General features: G+C 38.9%; 2 protein-coding genes and 1 pseudogene across 6 annotated transcripts in view; 1 reads left to right on the forward strand and 2 right to left on the reverse strand.

The window, feature by feature from the left end:
* The window catches only part of klar (klarsicht), a 128,707-nt gene that overhangs the window by 1,999 nt on the left and 103,242 nt on the right, over window positions 1-23,466 (forward strand). The window lies entirely within an intron of this gene.
* Window positions 13,075-14,021, reverse strand: LOC110179411 (uncharacterized). Its single transcript, XM_020946939.2, has one exon. The coding sequence runs from the start codon at window positions 13,888-13,890 to the stop codon at window positions 13,333-13,335; it is 558 nt and encodes a 185-aa protein (XP_020802598.2). The 5' UTR covers window positions 13,891-14,021; the 3' UTR covers window positions 13,075-13,332.
* On the reverse strand, window positions 14,167-15,065 carry LOC110179412 (eukaryotic translation initiation factor 5A pseudogene; annotated as a pseudogene). Its single transcript, XR_015270454.1, has 2 exons — window positions 14,831-15,065; window positions 14,167-14,780 (listed from the first exon to the last, which is right to left on the reverse strand). The product of XR_015270454.1 is annotated as a eukaryotic translation initiation factor 5A pseudogene (transcript).

The raw sequence follows: 23,466 nt of genomic DNA on the forward strand, positions 1-23,466 counted from the left end.
TGCTCTTCCTTCCACATTTCCCACCCCATTTTGCCCATTTCCCAGCATTTTCCTCGGGCGGGGTTAAGGCGATGCCTTGCAGCAGATTAAATGCGCGTCTTAATGCGATTTGCATTCGTTTCCCTTCGATTTTCCCCGTTCGATTTCGTGCCTTGTTCGGGGTCAGAGACTGAGAAATCTAATTGAGGAAATTCATATTATTTTCCACTCGTCGCTCGCCTCTTTCATTTTCATTTTCCCCCTTTTGATTTGACCCCAAAGTGATTTGGCTTTTAGCGCCGATCCTCACGTGCCGAGCCGAGTCGGCGGGTCTCCTCTTTGGGCCAACAAAATCGCAAAAAAACTCATCTCATGTGCGTGGCCAATTTTGGCGAGGTCTTTCGGTCATGGGGCTCGTATTTTAGCCAGGTTTCCTCCTCTTTCGGCACTCTGTGAGATAAGCGTGTTAATGGCTCATTAGTAGTGGGATGGTTTAGGTCACTTAAGAGCCAAATTGCCTAACCGAAGATCGAAAATTTAACGGCTTTTCAGGCCGAATATCTCTACCACATAAGAGGTTCGTATGTGTATGAAAACTATGTTGAAGGAAGTTGGAAATTATTCTTTTTTTATAACCAAGAATCTGGGTGATTGTTAATATTCGAATTCTATTAACACAATTGAGTGCATCTATCCGATCTTTTCTTCTTAATTTTTGGGTCAGAAAAATAAGCTTGGGAAAGAGAGCTTGAAAAGAGAGATTTCTGCCAGGTCATCTCAACCATTTCCTTACTATTGTTTGTTTGTTTATACGCATTGCAGGGTATTATAATTTTATTTAAAAGTTCATTACTCTGTAAAGGAGTCATTTCGGACCCTATAATCCATATATATTCTTGATCAGCATCAACAGAGGAATCTTTCTAGGCACCTAGGAAAGAAAACATTTTTTGGCAATTTTTTTCAAATTTTATAATCCTTAAAATTAACAAAAAATATGATAAAAAAATTAATTTTTTTAACATTTCAAACGGAGTATGCAGATTTGTTAACCTAATAAAAACTGGCACAGGAAAGCTTTCCGAATTAAAATTAGTGCGTTTTTGACTTAGTTATGAGTATTTTAAACTTTGATTTCTAGATAAAATTGTCATAAAAATATAGATAAATATCTATTAAAAATAATGTACTATAATTTTATTGAGATGCTTATAATTTTGGAAGGAGGCGTTTCCGACCCTATAATCCATATATATTCTTGATCAGCATCAACAGGGGAATCTTTCTAGGCACTCAGGAAAGAAAAAAATTTTGGCCTCTTTTTTCATATTTTATAATCGTTAAAATTAACAAAAAATATGATAAAAAATTAATTTTTTTAACATTTCAAACGGAGTATGCAGATTTGTTAACCTAATAAAAACTAGCACAGAAAAGCTTTCCGAATTAAAATTAGTGCGTTTTTGACTTAGTTATGAGTATTTTAAACTTTGATTTCTAGGAAATTGTCCCATAAAAATATTGGTAATAATGTATTGGTAATATTGGTAATTAATGTATCATAATTTTAGTGAGATGCTTATAATTTTAGAAGGAGGCGTTTCCGACCCTATAATCCTTATATATTCTTGATCAGCATCAACAGGAGAATCTTTCTAGACACTCAGTAAAGAAAAAATTTTTCGGCCTTTTTTTTCAAATTTTATTATCCTTAAAACTAACAAAAAATATGATAAAAAATAAATTTTTTTAACATTTCAAACGGAGTATGCAGATTTGTTAACCTAATAAAAACTAGCACAGGAAAGCTTTCCGAATTAAAATTAGTGCGTTTTTGACTTAGTTATGAGTATTTTAAACTTTGATTTCTAGAAAAATAGTCCCATAAAAATATAGGTGAATATCTATTAAAAATAATGTATCATAATTTTAGTGAGATGCTTATAATTTTGGAAGGAGGCGTTTCCGACCCTATAATCCATATATATTCTTGATCAGCATCAACAGGGGAATCTTTCTAGGCACTCAGTAAAGAAAAAATTTTTCGGCCTTTTTTTTCAAATTTTATTATCCTTAAAACTAACAAAAAATATGATAAAAAATAAATTTTTTTAACATTTCAAACGGAGTATGCAGATTTGTTAACCTAATAAAAACTAGCACAGGAAAGCTTTCCGAATTAAAATTAGTGCGTTTTTGACTTAGTTATGAGTATTTTAAACTTTGATTTCTAGAAAAATAGTCCCATAAAAATATAGGTGAATATCTATTAAAAATAATGTATCATAATTTTAGTGAGATGCTTATAATTTTGGAAGGAGACGTTTCCGACCCTATAATCCTTATATATTCTTGATCAGCATCAACAGGGAAATCTTTCTAGGCACTCAGGAAAGAAAAAAATTTTGGCCTCTTTTTTCATATTTTATAATCGTTAAAATTAACAAAAAATATGATAAAAAATTAATTTTTTTAACATTTCAAACGGAGTATGCAGATTTGTTAACCTAATAAAAACTAGCACAGAAAAGCTTTCCGAATTAAAATTAGTGCGTTTTTGACTTAGTTATGAGTATTTTAAACTTTGATTTCTAGGAAATTGTCCCATAAAAATATTGGTAATAATGTATTGGTAATATTGGTAATTAATGTATCATAATTTTAGTGAGATGCTTATAATTTTAGAAGGAGGCGTTTCCGACCCTATAATCCTTATATATTCTTGATCAGCATCAACAGGGGAATCTTTCTAGGCACTCAGTAAAGAAAAAATTTTTCGGCCTTTTTTTTTCAAATTTTATTATCCTTAAAACTAACAAAAAATATGATAAAAAATAAATTTTTTTAACATTTCAAACGGAGTATGCAGATTTGTTAACCTAATAAAAACTAGCACAGGAAAGCTTTCCGAATTAAAATTAGTGCGTTTTTGACTTAGTTATGAGTATTTTAAACTTTGATTTCTAGAAAAATAGTCCCATAAAAATATAGGTGAATATCTATTAAAAATAATGTATCATAATTTTAGTGAGATGCTTATAATTTTGGAAGGAGGCGTTTCCGACCCTATAATCCTTATATATTCTTGATCAGCATCAACAGGGGAATCTTTCTAGGCACTCAGTAAAGAAAAAATTTTTCGGCCTTTTTTTTCAAATTTTATTATCCTTAAAACTAACAAAAAGTATGATAAAAAATAAATTTTTTTAACATTTCAAACGGAGTATGCAGATTTGTTAACCTAATAAAAACTAGCACAGGAAAGCTTTCCGAATTAAAATTAGTGCGTTTTTGACTTAGTTATGAGTATTTTAAACTTTGATTTCTAGAAAAATAGTCCCATAAAAATATAGGTGAATATCTATTAAAAATAATGTATCATAATTTTAGTGAGATGCTTATAATTTTGGAAGGAGACGTTTCCGACCCTATAATCCTTATATATTCTTGATCAGCATCAACAGGGAAATCTTTCTAGGCACTCAGGAAAGAAAAAAATTTTATGCCAATTTTTTTTTTTTTTTTCAAATTTTATAATCCTTAAAATTAACAAACAAAAATATGATAAAAAATTATTTTTTTTTTACATTTCAAACGGAGTATGCAGATTTGTTAACCTTAAAAAAACTAACATAGGAAAGCTTTCCGAATTGAAATTAGTGAATTTTTGATTTAGTTATGAGATTTTTAAACTTATATTTTTCGAAATTATTAAAATATCTATAATTATTGATTTTATGAATGTGAATATTTTAAGCTTATTCCAACACGATCCTGCGATGAAAAATGTTAATTGTATGGGTATATATGTAAACCAGTTTTTAAACTAATTTCAGAATGAATTCCCGAAAATGCAGCATAATTGTGCTTGATTGTTTTGGTATATACGTATGAAGGAATGGAATTTCTTGGAACTATAAGAATATGTTTGTGGATAACTTATAATGGCCTCGTACTTCGCCCCGACCCTCATGACACTGATTACTTTTCTTTACCATCTTTTCAGGGGTGTTATAATAGTATTTTCCGTTATTCTGCCATGTATTTTCTATACTTTTTCTCCGAGTTTGAGCTTAAGGTTTTCCTCTTCAGTTAATTACAACATTCTCGATCGTTGATTCACTTGCTTCACTGAACAAGCTCCCCGTTGGCATGATCTCATCTGGAAATGCTTAAATCTTGATTAACAGTTTTATAAATGGTCGAATTCATTCCGCCGTTTTTTATAGCACAATAATCAGACTATAGAACTTATTGAGGAAATCGCAAACATAGCTTCCCCTTCGTTTTCTTTCACTAAGTGAGTTCACTTTGCATTTGCTACTTTGCAATCATCAACTTAAGTTGCAAGTTCTGTAAACATTTCATCACCGAATCTTCGAATCAATTGTGGGGTGCTCTGTGTTTGTTCCACTTAATTCTGCCAATATGGATTGACCTCCTTTTGATTTGTTTACAACCAGCAGAAAATGGAAAATGAAAATGGAAATGGAAAGGGCTCCCTTTCAGAAGGGCAAAGAGGAGAGGTTGTGTCTGTCTGTCTGCTGCTTGGCTGCCTACTTGTTGTTGTGTGTTTTGTGGAAGGTGTAAAATGAAAAGCGAAACGTTTACCTGGTAATTTTTGTAGCAGCTATAATTCGTGTTATTGTAGGTGCCTCTCGGTGTTTTGTTGTTGCCGTGGTTTAGTTTTTCCATTTGACGCTGTGTTGGGAAATAGTTTTTCTATATTTTACCTAGTTTTTCTCTTAGCTTCAAAGTATTTCTGTTGATTTATGTGTACTGCTACTACCCTTTGCAGCCCACTGTAATAGGGTCAAAGTGAAGTGAATTAAAACTTAAATAAATATACAAATGTTCACTGCAAGTGAGCTGATTTCAGTACATTATAAACGTAAGAATTGAAGGTATATTTACAAATATTATTTACAGTTTATTTATTGTTCTCTGGTTCAACATTTAATTTCTGGTTGCATCCGCTGTTTTGGCTTTGTTTTGATTGGATTTGATAAATGATTCTTGATCTGATTGATGTGCGGCTAAATAAAAGCCTTTTCAATTAGTTGTTCACTGTGAGATTAAGATTCAGTCACTATTTCCAAATATTTAGACGTCGCTCATTCTATCCTTTCCTTTTTAAGTTTTTTCTCCAATAATGAAGAAGGAAAAATGTTTTTCTCCTTAACAATGTCCGCATTGCTTGGAGCTCATTAATTTTCCAAAGGTTTTCCTCTCAATTTTCACCGTCTCTTTGATTTTTTATCTGCATTTCCGCATCAATTTGTGTGTGTGTGTGTTGCTTTCAGCTTTCTTGACGCACACGAACATGCAACTGTTTGTTGCATGTTTTTTGGCCGCCAGATGGGGGCGGGGTGAAGCGCGGGAGAAGCACACACGCCTACAAATTATGTCAAACAGTAATCTGTTTACGAAAAGCCCATTTGGCCACTGTGTCATGGAGCAGCAGCTGCTGAAGTCAATCAATTAATTAATTTCCATGTTATCCAGGTAGCCACTGAAGCGGTTCTGCTTTGTCTGAAACGAAACTACATAATTTGTAAGTTTTTAGCTTTGTTTCTTTCGCTCTTAAAGCTAACCTTGAAGTCGGTTGACAAAAGCACAAAATGTATGCGGCAAATTCATTGGGAACCGGTTCGAATATCATTCAAATAGTTTCGCATTCTTTAACGTCTCCGCCGAGCGAGTGAATAAGGTGGAGCGGCTGAGGTGTCCAGCGAATCTTGTTTGCTTTATTGACAAAGCGCTTTGGGATTCTCTCGCCCCTCCTCATTAAGCTCATAAAGCGATTATTAAGTGAAATTTGAGACTAAATATTTCTGGCTACAGAATTATGGGTACTAAAACCAAAACCAAAAGAATTTCCTATTAAATTTGATCATTGTTGTCATTTAAATTGTAAAGCGATCTACCGTAGGTGGCCCATTTATACACATTTAATGTTAAGAGTCTTTTGTAACATTTAAAGAGTAATCGTTAATTCGTTAGAAATTCTTTTACTGCAAGCAATTGCCAAAATTTACGCATCTCTTTAAAAGATAAGTGTAACTTTCAAAGACATTCCTTACCAAAACGAGATATTTAGGACATCAACTGAGATGCAACAATATTCCATTGGCTTGCCACAAAGTGTTTGCGCAATTAAAACTTTGTTAGTCAGAGTCGCAGACACCTTATAATTGGGGTGATTAACTCAAGAGGAATGTGGCGACGAGGTATCCGTGGGATACGCCGCGAAGCTGCATTCTGAATTGGTGCCAAGTCCAGAGCGACAATTTCGACTTGAGATATTTTCGGTATTTCGGATGGCTTGCTGCTATATATCTTGCATCTGTAAGCACTCGCAGGAATCTTTGCCTTTCTTGAATTAGGCATGGCCGCTAAGATGCAGCCACCAGATACATTTCAAAGGCTGCTGCTGCTGCTGCTGTGCGTATCTAAAAATACAAGCCGAAGCCATTCCATCATGCCTAGAAAACAACTCTATGAATAGACGCGAAGGAAGCGCCTCGCACGAAACGATGAGGAGCGAGAGGAATTTTTATTATCAACTCTGGAAGCACAAGTTTTACGCTTCTCCTCCGACTTTTATCCGGATTTAATTGTGCATCTTTTGGCCTTCTCCTTGCTTCTCGGTCTTCGGATGTTAATGAACCACAGAGCGATAAGCGGAGAGTTGATGGGGCCAAAGAAGAACAGATTCTAGAGGGGAATGTTTAGGGGTAAGGGGGAAATCAGCCTTATAAATAGTGCCACCAACAACAACATGTGTTATATGAAAGTGAATTGTGGAGGGTCGAGAGCCAAGATTCTAAGATGCTTGCCTCGCCTTTTTGCCATTCCCAAAGTCAAGAATATGATTCACTGTAACTTCGGGTTTGACAGGACAGAATCTTGCCATATGGAAGAAATGGAGGGGAGCACATTCTCAGAGATTTGCTGTCAAAGATCTCAGCAGGAATGCATCTGATGGGTTTTAAAATTAAAGTAAATTGTGTGTCGACGGATTGGAATTACACGCTGGAGGGGGAAGACCCCTATAAAGGATCGAAGGGCAATGTTCATTGAGAGCGGGTGATTAATGGTTAGTTTCAAATACATTAAATCGAATTTCAGGCAGATAAAACATAAATATATGTTGCTTCATAAAGTTTAATTATGAACTGAAAATTAACACTAGGAACACATTTATTTCTCTTATAAATAATAATTGTTACCCAATAGTTAGTGATACGTATGAAACCAAGCTTTATTTTTGCACTTTTATGCCTCGTAATATACGGTTATATCAATAAAATTGCATTTAAAGTGATGGACTGACCAAATGTTTACATCCAAAAGCACTTTCCGGAGAGTGGCGACTCGTAATTACCCGGGCGAACAATTAATAACAGAAAAACCTGTGAACCAAAAACCGCCGCCTCAGGCATAAAAAGCAAATGAACAGAGAAATCCATGGAAAAGCCGCCGCCGCCGCCGCAGCCAAATGAGAAAAGTAAAAGTCCCACACACACTGACCTTTGCAGGAGGAGGAAGAAAATGTGGTTGGAAAATAACCGAAATTCCCACACACAAGCCCAAGCACACCACCCGAAGATCTCTTTGATTTTCTTTGTACTTTTTTTTTTTTTGTTTTGCAGGCTGTCAACTGAAGAATTTTCGTTTATTTTTCGGCTTGATTTTGGCTCAAGCGAAAGTCGCCAGTCGACAGTCGGTTTTCCTTGCTACCATTTTCAGTTTTTTGTGATTTAATGCGCTGCTTTTCCACCTTCCCGCCATCGTAGTTTTGCATTGGACCAGCGGCGGAGATCCCGATTTGCATATCGCAATGCCTGATCGGCCATGGCAAATAAAAATTTATGCAATTAAGCAAATCGGATGGCGGATAACAAAATAAACCGATCCTTTTGACTGCTCCCCGAACGGGTGCTGCCAGCGTTCGTCTCCCTCGCTTCCTTGGCGTTGGTCGGTCCCTCCTCCTCCCGTGTGTGGAGTGTGTGCTTATCGAAAATCGCGCTAGTTGAGCATTCGATAAATGGGCTAAAGTTTCACGGTTAGCGATATCCACGTGACACGATTCGTGAGTATTTGCCAGGATACGTGAGGGGGTTACCATATTAATTAGTATAATTCTTTATAAAAAACTGCCTTTAACAAAATGTAAAGAGTCTGGTAGTTAGCTCTGAACGTAGATCGATGCAAGTGTAATGTCATTTTATGATATATTTAGCTTGATCGAGTGCCTGTCCCCCCCACTTCCATCTCTAGCTAATCGCATTAGTCTGGCCCTGTTTACTGTTAGCCGCCGGATGCCAGGAGGGCGTTACGCTTCGTCGGGGGATAGTCATTGCATAGATCGGTAGGCTCATAAATTAAATTGGCGAGCTCTCGCGGCTCTAAGCTCCCCAGTCTCAACTCCTAGCTCCATCGACACACACTTGAGCCTATCTTGGAGGCTCTGAGCCTTGCACTCGGGCATTTGTCATCCAAAGAGTGTGTCTACGTGTGTGTGGATTGGAATGGAGCCCCGCCCACACACCCACGAAGGAGTATACACTGGGAAAGGTAACACGGTGTCCATCAATTCTTCACTTCACTTTCATTTGCATTTTTGCAGGAGACTTAATTTTTGGTGGGTGTTTCTTGTTTCCTTTTTGTTAGTGGGGCAGGTAGACAGGCACATTTTGCGTGAATTTATTTATACTTTTTATTTCGGGGCTTGTTAATTTGCCAGCCAGGCTCGGCCATGTGAAAGTTAGCGCTGCATGCCACAAATTGCGCAGACGTGCGAATGTTGCATAGGATAGCTATAGTTTTTTCTATAGCTGCCTTGGTCACCTGTCCCTCGGTCGCACATTCATATTTCATGGCGCTCAGAGCCCAAGGAGCCCCCGAAGGCAGGACAATGAGTATCCACTTCATTCGCAGTCCATAAATCCGGCAAATGAGCCAGTTCATCTTGTTTTCGAGGAGCTGCTAGCTGCTAGCTGGTAACTGGTCTGCTCTTGTCAAGGGGATAGTGGTGGTGGATAGTGCTAAGCCAAGATAATGGCCGGCTTTCAGTGGTTGTCCGGTTCGATTTAGTTGAAAAGTAAATTGAAAATTGCTGTTAGGCTGTAATGGGGCAGACAGAAACCAGAAAATTGACCGAGTGGGAAGGCTTAAGGGTCTCTAAAGTCATTACAGACCTTAGAATTAAGTGCATAGTTCATTGACTGGCATCTATCGATCGCTGGGGCGTATTTATCGATCTTAAATCGCTTAATTCTGAAAGCAAGTCTGGTTTCGAGAAAGGTCTACGCAAACTATAGTAATTTCTGTGCTAATTTCTTATAGTTTTATCATTATTTGCCGTCTTTAAGCTACATTTATCACGCCATTTAGCTAGTTATTTGTTTATTTACTAGTTTATAGGTATTTTTTAACGCAGTTATCATAGTACATTGAACTTGCAAAACTTTTTCCCTTGCTTGGTTGTATTACCATAATGTCTTATAAATATCAACAAACTTGCGAACATTTTCAAGCCCATTGGAAAATATTTACTCGACTCACCGGCAGCTTCCATAATTTTCCAAGTTACCCAAGGCGACCATAAATCTCCCCATGGGTCCAAAGGCCCAACCCAAACCCCAAGCAAAGCAGTAAACCTCCACTTAACCTCCATTTCCCAGTCCCATTCCCATGCCCAGACCCCACAGAAACATGAGCATAAATTGAGATTTTGCTAAGCATTTGCAAAACTTATTAAGACTGACAAATGTTGACAATTGACGAATTGGCAATAAGGGGAAGGTGGTGGGAATGAATGGCAGGCAGGAGGTAAATCTGTCAGTGGTTCAACAAGCGGTTTTAGCCCGGTCTTGTCTCTGGTTTTCTGTGGTTTTCCCACTCCCCACTCCCAAATTGGTTTCTGCTGCCATTTCGGTGACATTAATTTACAGTTCGCCAATTGCTATGAAAAAAAATGAGAACAACGGCAAAACTCATTAGGGAAACAGTCTGGAGGTAAACAAAAAAAGAACTGCACAGCTAAGAGGCACAGAATTTATGGCAACGGATATTAAATGAGTTAAGGGAAATTTTAGCATGTAATACGATCTGCCGGAGATCAATTGGCATAATCAGATGCGATCGTAACTTAGCAGGGAATCAATATTTCTTTTTGGTCCATGCAATAAAAGAAAGTTGAAGGTTATGGAAGAGTCATCAAAGCCGATTTTCAGGATACCCTTTCAATATTGTGCTATATTTTAGTTTTTCAATGAACCCTTAATTATTTATTTTAATATTATGGTTTGAGGAAAATTCTAAACAAATTTAGTAGTAAAAATTTAAAATCTTTTTCGATTTGAAGCCTGACCTTAGAGTAGGAAATTCCAGGAGAATTGGTCATTCATTTACTCGAATCTTTTCCTGATTAACAAAGGGAAAGAGAGATAAGCTCTCTTTGCACCAACAGTCCTACCCACACACACACATACATTGGGAAGCATTATGCAATGATCCTCTGACCACTCTGCATCTTTCTCTTTCCTCCGCACATCCTCCTCCGTCACTCTTGTGCTGGCCTGGCCACTGAAGGAAATGAGGTGAATGCCTTCTTAGCAGGCGACAAACAAAACAAAAACCAACAAACAGAGAGAGAGAGAGAGGAAGCGAGGAAGAGAAAGAGCAGGAGAAGAGGAAGCGACAGTCCAAAGTCCGAAAGCCAAGCGAAATCGATATTTTTCAGGGACGCCTCCTCCCTAGCCCAAAAATCCCCCTTCTTGCCTCCAATTTCCATGCATTTTTAAGCTTTTTCCTTCGTTTTTATCTACTTCTTTGAGTGCACAGAAAGAAATTGTTCAGTTTTATTATTGTTATTTCTTCATTTATTTGTTTATTGAATCTATGGAACTGCAAGAGATTCAGAAGGAGAAAATAAATATATTGTATTGTAAATATATTGTATATTTAACATTCAACATTTATGGTATTTCATAGATACTATGCCCATTTTGTAGTGTACTTCTTGTTGTTTTCAATGCGGTTTCAACAATTTTGTGCTCATTCACAGAGGGGAAGTGGCTGGCAATCCAGGGTATGACTGGTTTCCAACCGGGTGGTGGTGACTCACCCACAGAACATTTGCTGCCGGCCAACTTGCAGTGCTCTAGCACTACCACTTGGCACTTGTATCTGTATTTGGGACCGACCGGCAGGGCCTCTGCTGTGGAGCAACCGATGTTTTATTTCGTATCTGCGGTTTCTTTCGGTTGGTTCTGACACACGTGAAGCCACATCAATCCATCAGCCGACTTTGTTCGCTTAAACTTGTCGCCTGGGCTTGTCCCATTCCCATTTCCTACACAGAATTTCAGATAATGGTTAGTGTGGAGGCAAGCAATTGCAAATCCAACTTAATTGGGAGTTTTCTTTGTAAGACTTGAACTTAGTTAGCAGAACTCCTATATAATGTATTAAATAACTAATTTCTTTCCCGTTTACGAGCTATCAGAACTCCGAGGCAAGATCCAGGTTTACTTTCACATTCATACTCTGTCGTCGTCCCCTCGCAAGCTCCCCTAGATAGAGAGAATATAAACCTGCTTGGAGTTATCGCCTAATCTCAATCTCAGTTCCCAGAGCCATCAACGAGGCTCCTCCCCGGAGGCACTACTCAATTACCTGCACTTGTCACAGAATCTCCAGATGGCTCAGTCGGGATAATGACGATCACTTAGCACATGACCGATACCATAGCCAGCAGTAGTGAGAGGGGTTTGCTGAAAAGACCAGAGTCATTGGCCCAGCATAGTCAACCAACAGCGACCGATGATGATTAGCAGCAGACAAGCATAAATTCTAGGTTTTATCTTTGGGATTGCGTAACGGTCTTCTCCTGTCTTCCCCCAGCTTCTGCAGCCGTAAATGGCAAACACTAATTGCTGCCTTGCCTGGCCGCTCATAAAAAGTGGGAATGTTGCAAGAGTCGTTGCTGCAGCATTATTATCGTTAAAACAAATGTTTGGTTTTTAGTCTCCGGGCAACTGCAAATATATATTCCCCAAAAGGCTTATGAAATTGCCGAGTAAGAAAAAGAGGGGAAAGCCAATCGATCGAATGATCGGTCGTTCATCGAAATCATCGGTCCGGTCCGGTCCGGCCCTTAGCCCCGGGCTACACACTTGCTTTTTATTTCGGTTTCTTTATTTTTTTGGGAAAGCATCTCGGATATTGCATAAGTAGGACAACAGCAGGGCGGGGTCCTCGAATTGGGGAATTTGGGTTACCAGAAACAGAGAAAGGAAACTTGGTGCAGGAGACATAATTTATGCAGAGAACTTTGGGTATTTCGTGGGTAAGACACTGCTGACCCATTTAACAGCCAAATAGCTGATCACATGTGGGTGGAAATAACAAATTCTTCATTTAAAATGTCACAAAATGTCACACGGATCGAAGTTTGGGCGAGTTACGGCGACGGCACAGCCGAAATGTGTGAACAAATGTGTGTTTAATGTCACTCCTCCTGCCCCAGTCTCTCTCCAAAGTATACTAAACCACCGCCCCTCGATCTCGCCCAGAAAATGCAGCAATTAATTCTTTAAGAGCTGCTGCAGCCAGCCTCCAGTTGCAGTGGCCTCGTTTTAGGTGTGGAATTGAGTCGTTTATTTGGGGGCTTTGGAAGGGGAATTGAGATATGGCGAATTCCATGAATTTCAGTTTATTAATAGGTCATGTGTGGGAAGAAAAGGGTATATATAGCTCTTAACTTAATATTAATTAGTGCCTTGCAAACTCCAATAATCAACTTATTTTCTCTCTGATTTCATGTAAGTTAACCATTTCCTAAACGACCTCAGTCATGAATTTTCCCACAGCCCAGAGAAATGTTTTCCCTTTGATTTCCCAAGTTGGATTATGAAAGAAACGCAGGCGGATTAAAGAGCGGCTAATTATGCACACGTAGGCCGGATATCGGATATAGTCAAAGTAATCCGTATGCTAATCGCATGCAGATGTGTGGTCAGTATCTTGAACCATCCATTTATGGAGCGTAGGAAGCATTACTTAAACTAAATGGCTTAAACAAAATTATATTGCGGTTTGGGCCAGGAAATTGATTTATTTATACAGTTTACAAAATTTAAACGGAAGACCTGTGTGGATGCGATTAATTTGATGCATTATTAAAGATATTTGCATATATGAAAATGCAAATTCTTTAATAACACAACAAAATAACAGCTTATATTATGTTTCAAATTACTTGCAAGGCTTTAGTTTCTTTAACTTGGGTTCCAAAAGCCGATTTGGTTGCAGTTACTTTTCTTTCCGTTGTAATTGCGAATACTAACACTCCATTTGGGTTTTTAAATGCTGAAAGGTCATATCAGACTTCTTAGTGGTCGACACCTGTACTCTGTAGGGATCGGGGGGCAGGCGCTGTTTTTTCCGAAGAGCTGCCTCCTTGGCCAGCTGCTTGTACCTTTGCTTACTCTCCGCACTCATCCTCCTCCACATGTCCTTGGCCACTATTTGCAGCTGGACGAGATCCTTGATGGGCAACCTGCGGCCGCTGAGCGGGTAATCGGGTGCCAAACCATATTTTCTTCGCTCTTCCATTAGTTTCAGTCCGTAGTAACCGGTAAGCATCTCACGTACAAAGTTCTGGAAGGCCGAGGGCATTGCACGAACCACAAGCCTCCGGTACTCCAGGTGGTCCAAGGTGCTGGGTGTAAACGTCACATGGCGGCTCACACAGAGCTTCGGTCTGAATTTGGTAATTGGGACAGGAAAATGTCTACCAATTTTGGTGGTTGTTTGCATATTGTTATTCTCCAGGATCTGGGATGGACGAGTTAGAGAGCCCAGCCTTCGACACATGTTCCTCCTGAGCTTGTTAAACATTTTAGAGGTGCAAATTCCGAAGAAAGGATACACATGGCCAGCTGTTTCTCATATTTTTTGTTTTGTTTCAGACTTGAAGCTTTAAAAACCATCCAGTAGACCTATTTCTCGAAAGAATATTTTTGACTTTGGGGTTTATTTCGGATGAAATTCATTTAATTCAATTGTAACATCTTTAAATAAAATGGAACAAAGTGCTTGAGGTGTTAAATAAACCATATTTTTATTTTTAAGCTTATCTCCTTGAAGCCCATTTTAAATATTTAACAAAAATAGTACATTTCAAGCTTGAATTTATTTATATGTGATGTCTTTATGGTTTACAAAGCAGTTGATTGTTTGGTAAATGTAAGCGAGTGAGTTTTAATCGGAAATAAAAATTCCCTGAAAATCCGCTGAAACATTTTTACCCCATCACCCATTGTTGGCCTTCATGGCGATAACGCTCTCCTCTCCGCAGGCCGCTAAAACGGTGCAGAGAAGGTCCTTGCCTTCGTCAAACTCGGAGCGCAGTGATCCTCCGAGATCTCCGTCCGGAATTTTGAGATCCTCGCGTATCTCACCGTTGTCCGACATCAGGGTGACATAACCATCGTCGCTGATATCCGTCAGTTGGTAGTCCTCGCGCTTCACATGCGGCACGTCCATGTTGTGGGTCGAGGGGCAAATGTCCTCGTACTTCTTCTGGGTGAAGATGTCAACGCCCACGAGATGGACCTTGGCGTGGCCATGCTTTCCGGTCTTCGAGGTGGACATCTCCACGATCTTGCAGGGGCGTCCCTTGAGCATCACAAAGCCGTTCTTCCGCAGAGCCGAGCACTGCATAGGGAAGGTCTTCGAGGCACCTGAGTCCACGGTATCGAACTGGGTATCGCCATCGTCTTCCATGGCTAAGTTAGGATTTGGTTAGGAAAGATTCCAAACAAAATTACGGGTTTACCTTTATATTTTCTTTTACCACTTCTATTTGCGAAATTTTACGTTGTATCAATTATTTTTGTTAACTCCTCAAAAGGTGAGAACGTATAAAATAAGAGACCTTCCTGACCTTTCAATGAATTGTAACTGAGCCAAAGCTGTAGCTTTAGGCCTTAACATTCAATGAGAAGGCGACAGAAAAAGCATAGTCTGCCTAGATTAGTTTAGAAATGGAATACTAGATGTGAATGGGAATCAAATATTTCATTAACAAGTACTTATTTATACTCTTAAATTGGTATTTTGGATACATAATCCATAAATGATATCGGATTTGTATCTTTAAAGATCTTTAATCGATCTCGCCTAATGATATTCGTGTTTGCTATGATACACAATACTCCTTAATCCAGTCTTAATTAGGCAAGAGAAGATCTCGATCAATTTATCAAAATACCTAAATCCCTTTACCTTGCTCGAATCAAATTAATCATTAAGCGACGGCTTCGCTCTCTTTCTTTGGGGCGTGTCAGGGTCAGTTATGAAATCGCTTCGTATCGTTTATCAAAAAGTCGGGGTCGGACCCTAAAGATGAGGTGTGGTGTGGTTCGTGGCCGGTTCATTGACCCACTAAGCGAGAAGCTGGAGCCGACTGTCTGAGGTGGGCCACCTCAACAATTCCAACGCTATTTGCGAATCGAAGAGTCTTGCCCGTTTTTCCTCGACTGTTGCGTCCCATTTGCATTTTCATTAGTTTTCTTGTGGTCTTATACTCTTTCCAAGAGCAATGGATAGATTTCCTCCGATGTTTATTATTTTTGCACTTACTTTGGTAGTAAAGATTGTGAGATTTTTTGTTTACTTTGAAAACATAATGGATTTAATAATTTAAATAAATCAACAATCATTGCCTTTCTTCTTCTGTACTTTGCTATAAACAAAGCAAAGCTTTACTTATTCAAATTTAGCTTTGACTTTTCTGTTTTAGGGTATCAAAACCACTGCATTTTCTATATATTTTTTTGTTGTATGCCGTCGATCAGCCGGTTAAGGATTCTCCTCTGCTTCTCAGCATCCCCCTCACGCCTTTTTCTCTCTATTTTTTAGCTGTCTGTGCGGATCATTTTGAATTGACAGCAGCTCGTTTTGCTTCCTTGTTTGCCAATTGCATTGGCAAACGACTCGAAAGCATTTGCATTTGCAGAGAGAGAAGGCAGAGGAGACAGCCACTCACTCACTCACTCACTCAATCATGCATTCATTCACTCAGTCGCTCATTTAATCATTCGCCCGCCATTCAAATTTTGTAACTGTTTTGTCTGCCAATTTGACATCTCAGCCAGCTATTTGTTTCAAAGGTTTTTCCAACTCCCCGAAAATCCCCCTTAAGGTGTGTTCGAGAGCTCAGTCGTGGCCTGTGCGTGGTTTTATGAGTTCGGGATTTGCTGTCATGTCTTTGGGTTAACTGCAATAAATCTGCTAATACAATTTAATATGATTTTCTCGAGCGGAGTTTGTTTTCGTTTTTCGGGAATCGGGCTGTGGGCACTCCCTGAATTTAATTGGAACCCTGGGAACCCATGTGCCAGCCGCGAATGATGTCAGAACGTGGAGTTTGTCGTCGTGTTCGGACCACAAAACTAAAAAAAGAGAAGCCAGAACCCCAGCTGAAAATAAATTGAAAATTGAGTAAATAAAATAAATAAAAAACAAACATTTGTGATATGTTGACAGTTCACAATTCCACTGATGAGGGCGGGTCGCGTAATTGAGGCAAAATCGAGGGAGAGGTTATTAAAGGAAGGAGTTCGGGGAGTGAGACTATATCGAGAGCCCGCATGTGTCAGCATTTTGCATGTTTTGCTGGATAAGAAACGGATGTTATTTATTTATAGGAATTGCTCAAGAGATTAATGTGGAAGTGAGCAAAGATGTATCAAGGAACTGGTTTCTTAGTTCTGAATTCATTTCAGCATTAATTTATTTCAATTTATTCACCTTATAATGTATTTCAGAGATAATTATGGCCCTATAAATCAACTAATTAAAAATATCTGTATATCATAATCAATTTTTATTGAGATTTAAATAATAAATACATGGAATAATTTGTATAGATTATTATTTTGTATAGTTCCTGATCTCATTTAAGTTGAAGCCAATTTTTTTCTCATATTTGCAAACAATACAGAAAAAACTAAGGCATATATAGAATGTGTGTACCCTAATTCCCATAACAAACACACCCTCGTGTTTTTCCAGTTCCCTGTCTCCTTCCTTTTTCCCATATTTTCCTTTGCCTTAATATAATGCGTGCTGTTGGTAACATCCAAGTAACAACAATAACAACTAAAGGAAGAAACTGCAAATCAATTCAGAGGCCACTCCCTGCATTTTCCCCCTCTTTTCCAACTTAGCCAACTGACATAATTCCCAGGGAAAATGTTAAATGCATTGGAAACCACGGTTATGTCTCAATTAGGCACAAAAAAAACCAGTTTACTACAACCAAAGCTGTAAAAAACCATATCAACAACTTAAATTAAACTTTAAGAAGCGGCGAAACCAATTCATTATAAAAACAAAACACGAGCCCAGTTGCCAGCAACAAAAACAATTTTGCAAACAATGTGCATTCGGGAGAAAATTGCAAAAAAAAAAAAGATGGAAAAGAAAAACTCCACGCAATGCCGCTTTTCTTGCTTCCCATGGCCCCAAAAACACTAAAAAGAAAATTGTTTTTTCATTTTTTTAAATTAATTTCCTTTTGGCGGCCCAGCGCAGTTATGGGAAAAATCCAAGGATGCAAATATCGAGGAGTAGGGGGACAGCCTTTAACCTTAGGCTGCAGGGTTTTTCACTGTCCGTTTTTTGTTTTTCCGGAAACTCTGAAGATCCTCTGCTGTTGATGTTGTTGGGGAAAACCCACGCAGTGTTTGCTTTTTTAATGGAGACATCAAGCGCTGGTTTCCCTCTCCCGTCGTGTATTTTTTCTGTGTTTATTTTTTGTGGCGCCTCAATTGCTTTTAATGGTCACTTGTGGCGGAGCTCCTCTACCACGAAGTACGCCTCATATCTCTTTGTACACCCTGGTATTTCCACACTTTGTCAATGGCCACTGCACTTTCCGTTTGTTTAATGTCGCAACATTGTTGAACTTTTTATTAATGTTTGTTCGCTCCAAGAGGGGGGTCCCTCTCATTGCACTCCAGTAAGTACGCCCCCACTTTTCCGCCTCATCTCGCCCACAGTATTCCCCCTCTCAGCACGCAATTAAATGCTGCACTCAAAGATTGTCCCTTGAGCAGTGTCAGCGAAGCGTTGACTGGCATTCACGCAGCTATATCTATATTTATTTATAGATCTATATATATCTATATATGGCTTAATTGTTGTATATCTTGTAGCTGATGGGAGGGATTTTTACTGCTTATTTTATGAAGGGTGAGGAGGATTATCATACATACATACATTTTTACAGAATTATTACATTTACAAGAAATGTACCCTTACTTTTATTTATAAATACGGTTGATAACTTCTCCCATATCGATCAGTGTTCGATATTGGATATCAATTCCATGGGCCCCACTCAGGGTCGTTCCGCTTTGGCTGTCTGTCTGTCCGTTCGTCCAATGCTCTTGGCACGCAATTAGCATTAAAAATTGAATTTGCTTTTCCTATGCTGTGAGGTCTTGCCCAACTCGGCTCGGTTTGGTTGTCATTTGAATATTTCATTACCAAAGTCAAGCTGCATAATATCGCAGTACGGTTTTAATGGGTTTGGCTTTGAGCCAAGCAAATCGTAAATGAAGGTGCTCTTTTATAATTTTAATAGGGAAATCATTGAGTGAAGAAACCTTGTGCCGGGGGATATTCTTGCAACAGTTAAAGTATAGAAGGTTAAAGTGTTAGTCTTATGGAACGGTCAGGGAAAACTATATACACTAGTATGTGTGGTATCTTAAATTAAAGTTATCTCTTTAGAAAACGTGCTTTGTATTGTAATGGTTTCAAAAGAACTTATGAAGAAACCTCACCCAAAAATTCTATGAAAAAGTACATGCCTGCGTGTGAAAGTTTGGTAAAAAGTGCATTTTATTCTTGTTTTTTTTTTTTTTTTTTTTTTTTTAAACCAGAAAGTTTTGTTTCCAAAGATTCGAAAGAACTTTCGCGTTTTGAGTACTGCACATAATTCAATTTTATGGCACTCTGTGCACACCCAGAACGAAATCGGCTTTCCGTCGCCGGCAACCTGTTCCCAAGTAAACCAAGTCCATTCATCAACCTGGCCAACACCCCGTCGCGATTACCTGAACCTGTCTCTCTGCCCACAAGTTCCAACACTCAACTTGACTTGGCGGCACGCACTTCCCCATCGCAGATAAGAGCAAAAACCGAACCAAAAACTGAAAAACCGAGAAACCGAGAGCGCCAACGAGATAATATAGCCGACTTTCCAATTGACCCAGTTAACACGCGGCACACAGGCTTGCTTAATCCGGAACGCAAAAGGGTTCGTTCGGTTGCGGCCCTCTGACTTTATAAGTAATCTCTGCCAAGAAAGATTCGGTCGGACGGAAACAAAAGTTGCGACTTACAATTAATTAAAGAAACACGCGAGGCAAATGAATTATAATCAGTTTATCGCTGCAATAGATCGTGGAGATCGGGCGAAAAGATTCCTAGCCCTATTAGGACTTTCACATCTTTTGGACAAATTAAATGAGAGCTACCAAAGTTGCTTTCTAGAAAACTAAATTAAAGAGGTAACTCACCCGAAAAAGGATAGCAAAGAGATAAAAATTAAGAAGTATAAGTTGTTATTTTAAATGGTTCATTAATTTTCTGTTTCTTAAATATCATACAATTTCCATTGATGTTATGGCAACACAGAAATCAAGTAATTAAAGCCTTTTCCTCTTATGGCAGCACACCTCAAAATTGATTTCTCAAATTGAGTAATTAAAGTTCTGCGCTGTCGCACCTTCAACTCAATGTGTGTGTTTATCGATCAAAAATCGAGTTCTAATTGAATGTTGAGGGCGTTTCCCATTTTCCGGCCTGCTCCATTTGCCGGAGACCGTTAGGAAAACACATATGATGACGATGATGATAAGTGCATTCGCAGTGCATTTTGTATAGAAAAAACTGAATAGGAAAAACGTATCCATGGCTGCATTTACCCACCCAAAACAGCTGACTAATGGTGCAGAGAAAAGTGGGGGGAAAATGAGGTGGACTAGCACACGCCCCCTCCCACCGCCCATATTAAGGCGTGTAATTAGTTTTGAATAGATATCCCAGACGAGAAGGAGATGGACTGGCTGAGTGACTGACTGGCTTGAGTGATGGGGGAAATATGAAAAATGGGGGAGGATGAGAGTCAAGTTCATGGCGGTCCTAGACCGGTTCTAAAGCTTCTCCACTATCCACTATCCATTGCCATAGCAATAAATGGCGAGAGCTCTTCCATACCTATCCGTCCAGACAGACAGCGCCCGAAATGGGGAAAGGAAAAATCCTTAGTTTATTATTCAAGCTGAAGTTGCGCGGAACAAGTGCATGCAAAGCCAAAATCAATAAAAATTAGTCGACACTCTCTGACAATGCATTTTCAGGGGGAAAACTTTGCCAGCTGTCAGCTCGTGACATTGATATAAAAAGGGAGCTTTGTGGGGAGGGTAAGGAGCAAGGACCCATGACTTTGACTTTGCTTTAATGCATTTTCCGGGGAGGAACACTCAGGAGTGTGTCATATGAAACCATTCAAGTTAATGTGGGAAAACTTACAATCACTGTTTGAAGCGGTCCTGTTTGCAATCTCAAACAACATGGACTGAGCTTTGGTTGTTCACAGTTTAATGTTAATATATATGCTAGAAGACTTGAATATACCACTACAAAGTATCGCCAAATACCAATATAACAACAAGATGTCTTACGCCATACGACTATTAAAGTCTTATCTATAGCATAGTGCAAACTACTACCAGTTTTCCCCCCTGACTTCTCTTGCCTGTTAAAGCCATTGATCGATTGTCGATCGTTAGCTATCATCTGTGGCCATGTTAATCATTTGTCAGCGGTCTCTGAGGGTCTCTGTCTTGCTCCTCCTCGAAATAATCGGTTAAATTAATTAAAACTGCCTAACAGAAGCAGCAGCGGCAATCAACCTGCAACTAGCAACCGGCAACTGGCAACTGGCAACTGGCAGCAGCAGTGGCCGCATCACGTCATGTCGCTTAAAAACGTCATTAACATTAACATTAACCTAACCTCCTCAAACAACGGCGGACTTTTCACCTTGGAGTTTTAGCCCCCAGACGGCCGCAGCGGCGGAGACTGCAATTTTCCAAACGAGACAGAAATCAACTCATTAAAGCCCGCCTGCCACAGAGAGAGTCCAATGAATTGGAAATGGAAATGGAAATGCCAGACTGAAGAGGAAAAGCGGGAGGGAATCGGGGGAGTTGAGTTGAGTTGATGAGGAGGCCGAAAATCAATGGGGGTGTCTGCCAGCGTCTCCTTAAAGCCACATTCACTTGTCGCCGGCGTGGAAACAGAAGCAGCATGCAACGGCAACGGATGGAAAGGAAGTGAAGCGAAGGGGAGGGAGGACGAGGACGCGAGACCGTAAAGATGCAGTGGGCGTCCTGGCGATGGCTACTGTCACTGGTCAGCATCGGTTGCCTTGTCTCCGCCTTGGCCAGGCGAATGTGAAATGTACAAAATGAAATTTATATCATGTAATTTCCCAGCCAAGTGGACACCCACTCACATGAAACCTCTGGCGCCTTCGAACAGTATGGCCATGTTTACTAAAAAAACAAACATATATTTTAATATTTTCTTTGATTTGATGATAGTTTGATGTTGGCGTATTACGAGAATCTTGGAAGCTATGGGGCAAAAAAAAATATGGCAACTATATGAAATCCGATTTTCATAAAATTTTAGATTAATATCTAATGGCTGTATATCAAATTTGTCGAAAATCTGTTTAAAATTAGAAAAGTTATAATTTTTTTCCTAAAAATTTCCGATTGTTCCTATATAGGTATATATATAGTCCACCGATCAGCCATGGTCTGACTTATACACTTGTAAAATTATATAGATGAATAAATCTATAGTTTCATTTAAATAGTTTGCTCTTAAATTTGTTCCAAAACAAATTTCGCACATGCATATGATTCCCAATCGGTTCTAACGTCCCCGGAACGAAGTGACTCCTGCCGGCCAAGTCTCAGAAATGTGTTGTGTTACAAAAGTTGCAAGTCATTGTTTATTAGTGTTCAAAGTTAGTAAGTGATCATACATATTTGCTGGTCATAGGTACTTACTGATCATAGTTACATACTGGTCACAGATACTCACTGTTCAGAGTTACTTACTGATCATACATAATTTCTGGTCATAGTTATTTAATGGTCATAGATATTCACTGTTCAAAGTTACTTACTGCTCATAGTTACTTAAGCACATCTGTGCATATGATTCCCAATCGGTTCTAACATCCCCGGAACGAAGTGACTTCTGCCAGCCAAGTTTCAGAAATGTGTTGTGTTACAAAAGTTGCAAGTCATTGTTTATTAGTGTTCAAAGATGGTAAGTGATCATACATATCTACTGATCGTAGTTACTTACTGGTCATAGATACGTACTGACTATGGTTTTTTGCTGATCATAGGTACTTAATCTTCAGAGTTACTTATTGCTCATAGGTTATTATTGATCATAGTTATCTACTGATCATAGTTACTTTCTGTTCATAGTAACTTATTGTTGATAGATACTTACTAATCCCCCACTGCCTCTCTGGCAGTTATATTAGAAAGTATATACTATACTATATATTGTCGGAGATGACTACTTCAGTGCCTTGCAAACTTCTGACTAAAATTGTAATACCCTGCATATTTTTTAGGCTTATAGAAAATTTTCAAAAATCGGAGTCAAAATCGAAGACAAAGTTCTCCTTTTGGGTACGCACAATTTGACTTACTTTTCCAACAATTTTCTTTCGCCTTAACGTCTTTTTCTTGTTTTAAATTCTCTAATTTTCACCTGCTGCAATCTTCTCAGCTCGTCTCTCTGAGGCCGCAAATTTCACCCATCAGCCCAAAAAGTCTTGACAAATTAATAAAACAACTTGTCAGGTGGCTTTCCGCAGAGGAACCTGCGGCTACTCATTCGCTTTTCGGAGGTGGTGGCTCCGCGGTGGTGCTGATCTTTTGCAAATTCCATTCTTAATGGGGACTGTCGAGCCGCGGGCGAAAAAAGCAAATGCAAATTACTTGGGCAGTGCCAATTGCAGCTGCAACGAGAAAGGAGCAAGAGGGAAGGCATTTGGAGAGTTGTTTGCTCAGTGCCATGTTGTCAAAACTCACGCGGAATGGTGGTGATTTATTTGGGAGTGCGAATAAGGCAGTGGAAAGTGTTACACATTTGTATACTCAGCCGAAATCTTTGATGTTTCTCGAAAAAGCCATTTATTTCAGTCAATAAAGTATTCCTACATACATACACCCATGAAATAAGGCTAGTTTTCACATGACAATTTATTTGCCAGCTTAAGGTTCACATTTTTATTTGAATTTTCCGATTAAAACTCTGATACTTTCCACTGGCTTCATCCATTTTAATTTCACTTTG

This window comes from Drosophila serrata, unplaced genomic scaffold (assembly GCF_035046125.1).
Source record: "Drosophila serrata isolate PLE 108 unplaced genomic scaffold, ASM3504612v1 contig_172, whole genome shotgun sequence".
Lineage (NCBI taxonomy): Eukaryota > Metazoa > Arthropoda > Insecta > Diptera > Drosophilidae > Drosophila > Drosophila serrata.

Coding starts and splice junctions, on each gene's coding strand:
- LOC110179411 (XM_020946939.2), bottom strand. CDS start 13,890: ATGTTTAACAAGCTCAGGAGGAACATGTGTCGAAGGCTGGGCTCTCTA.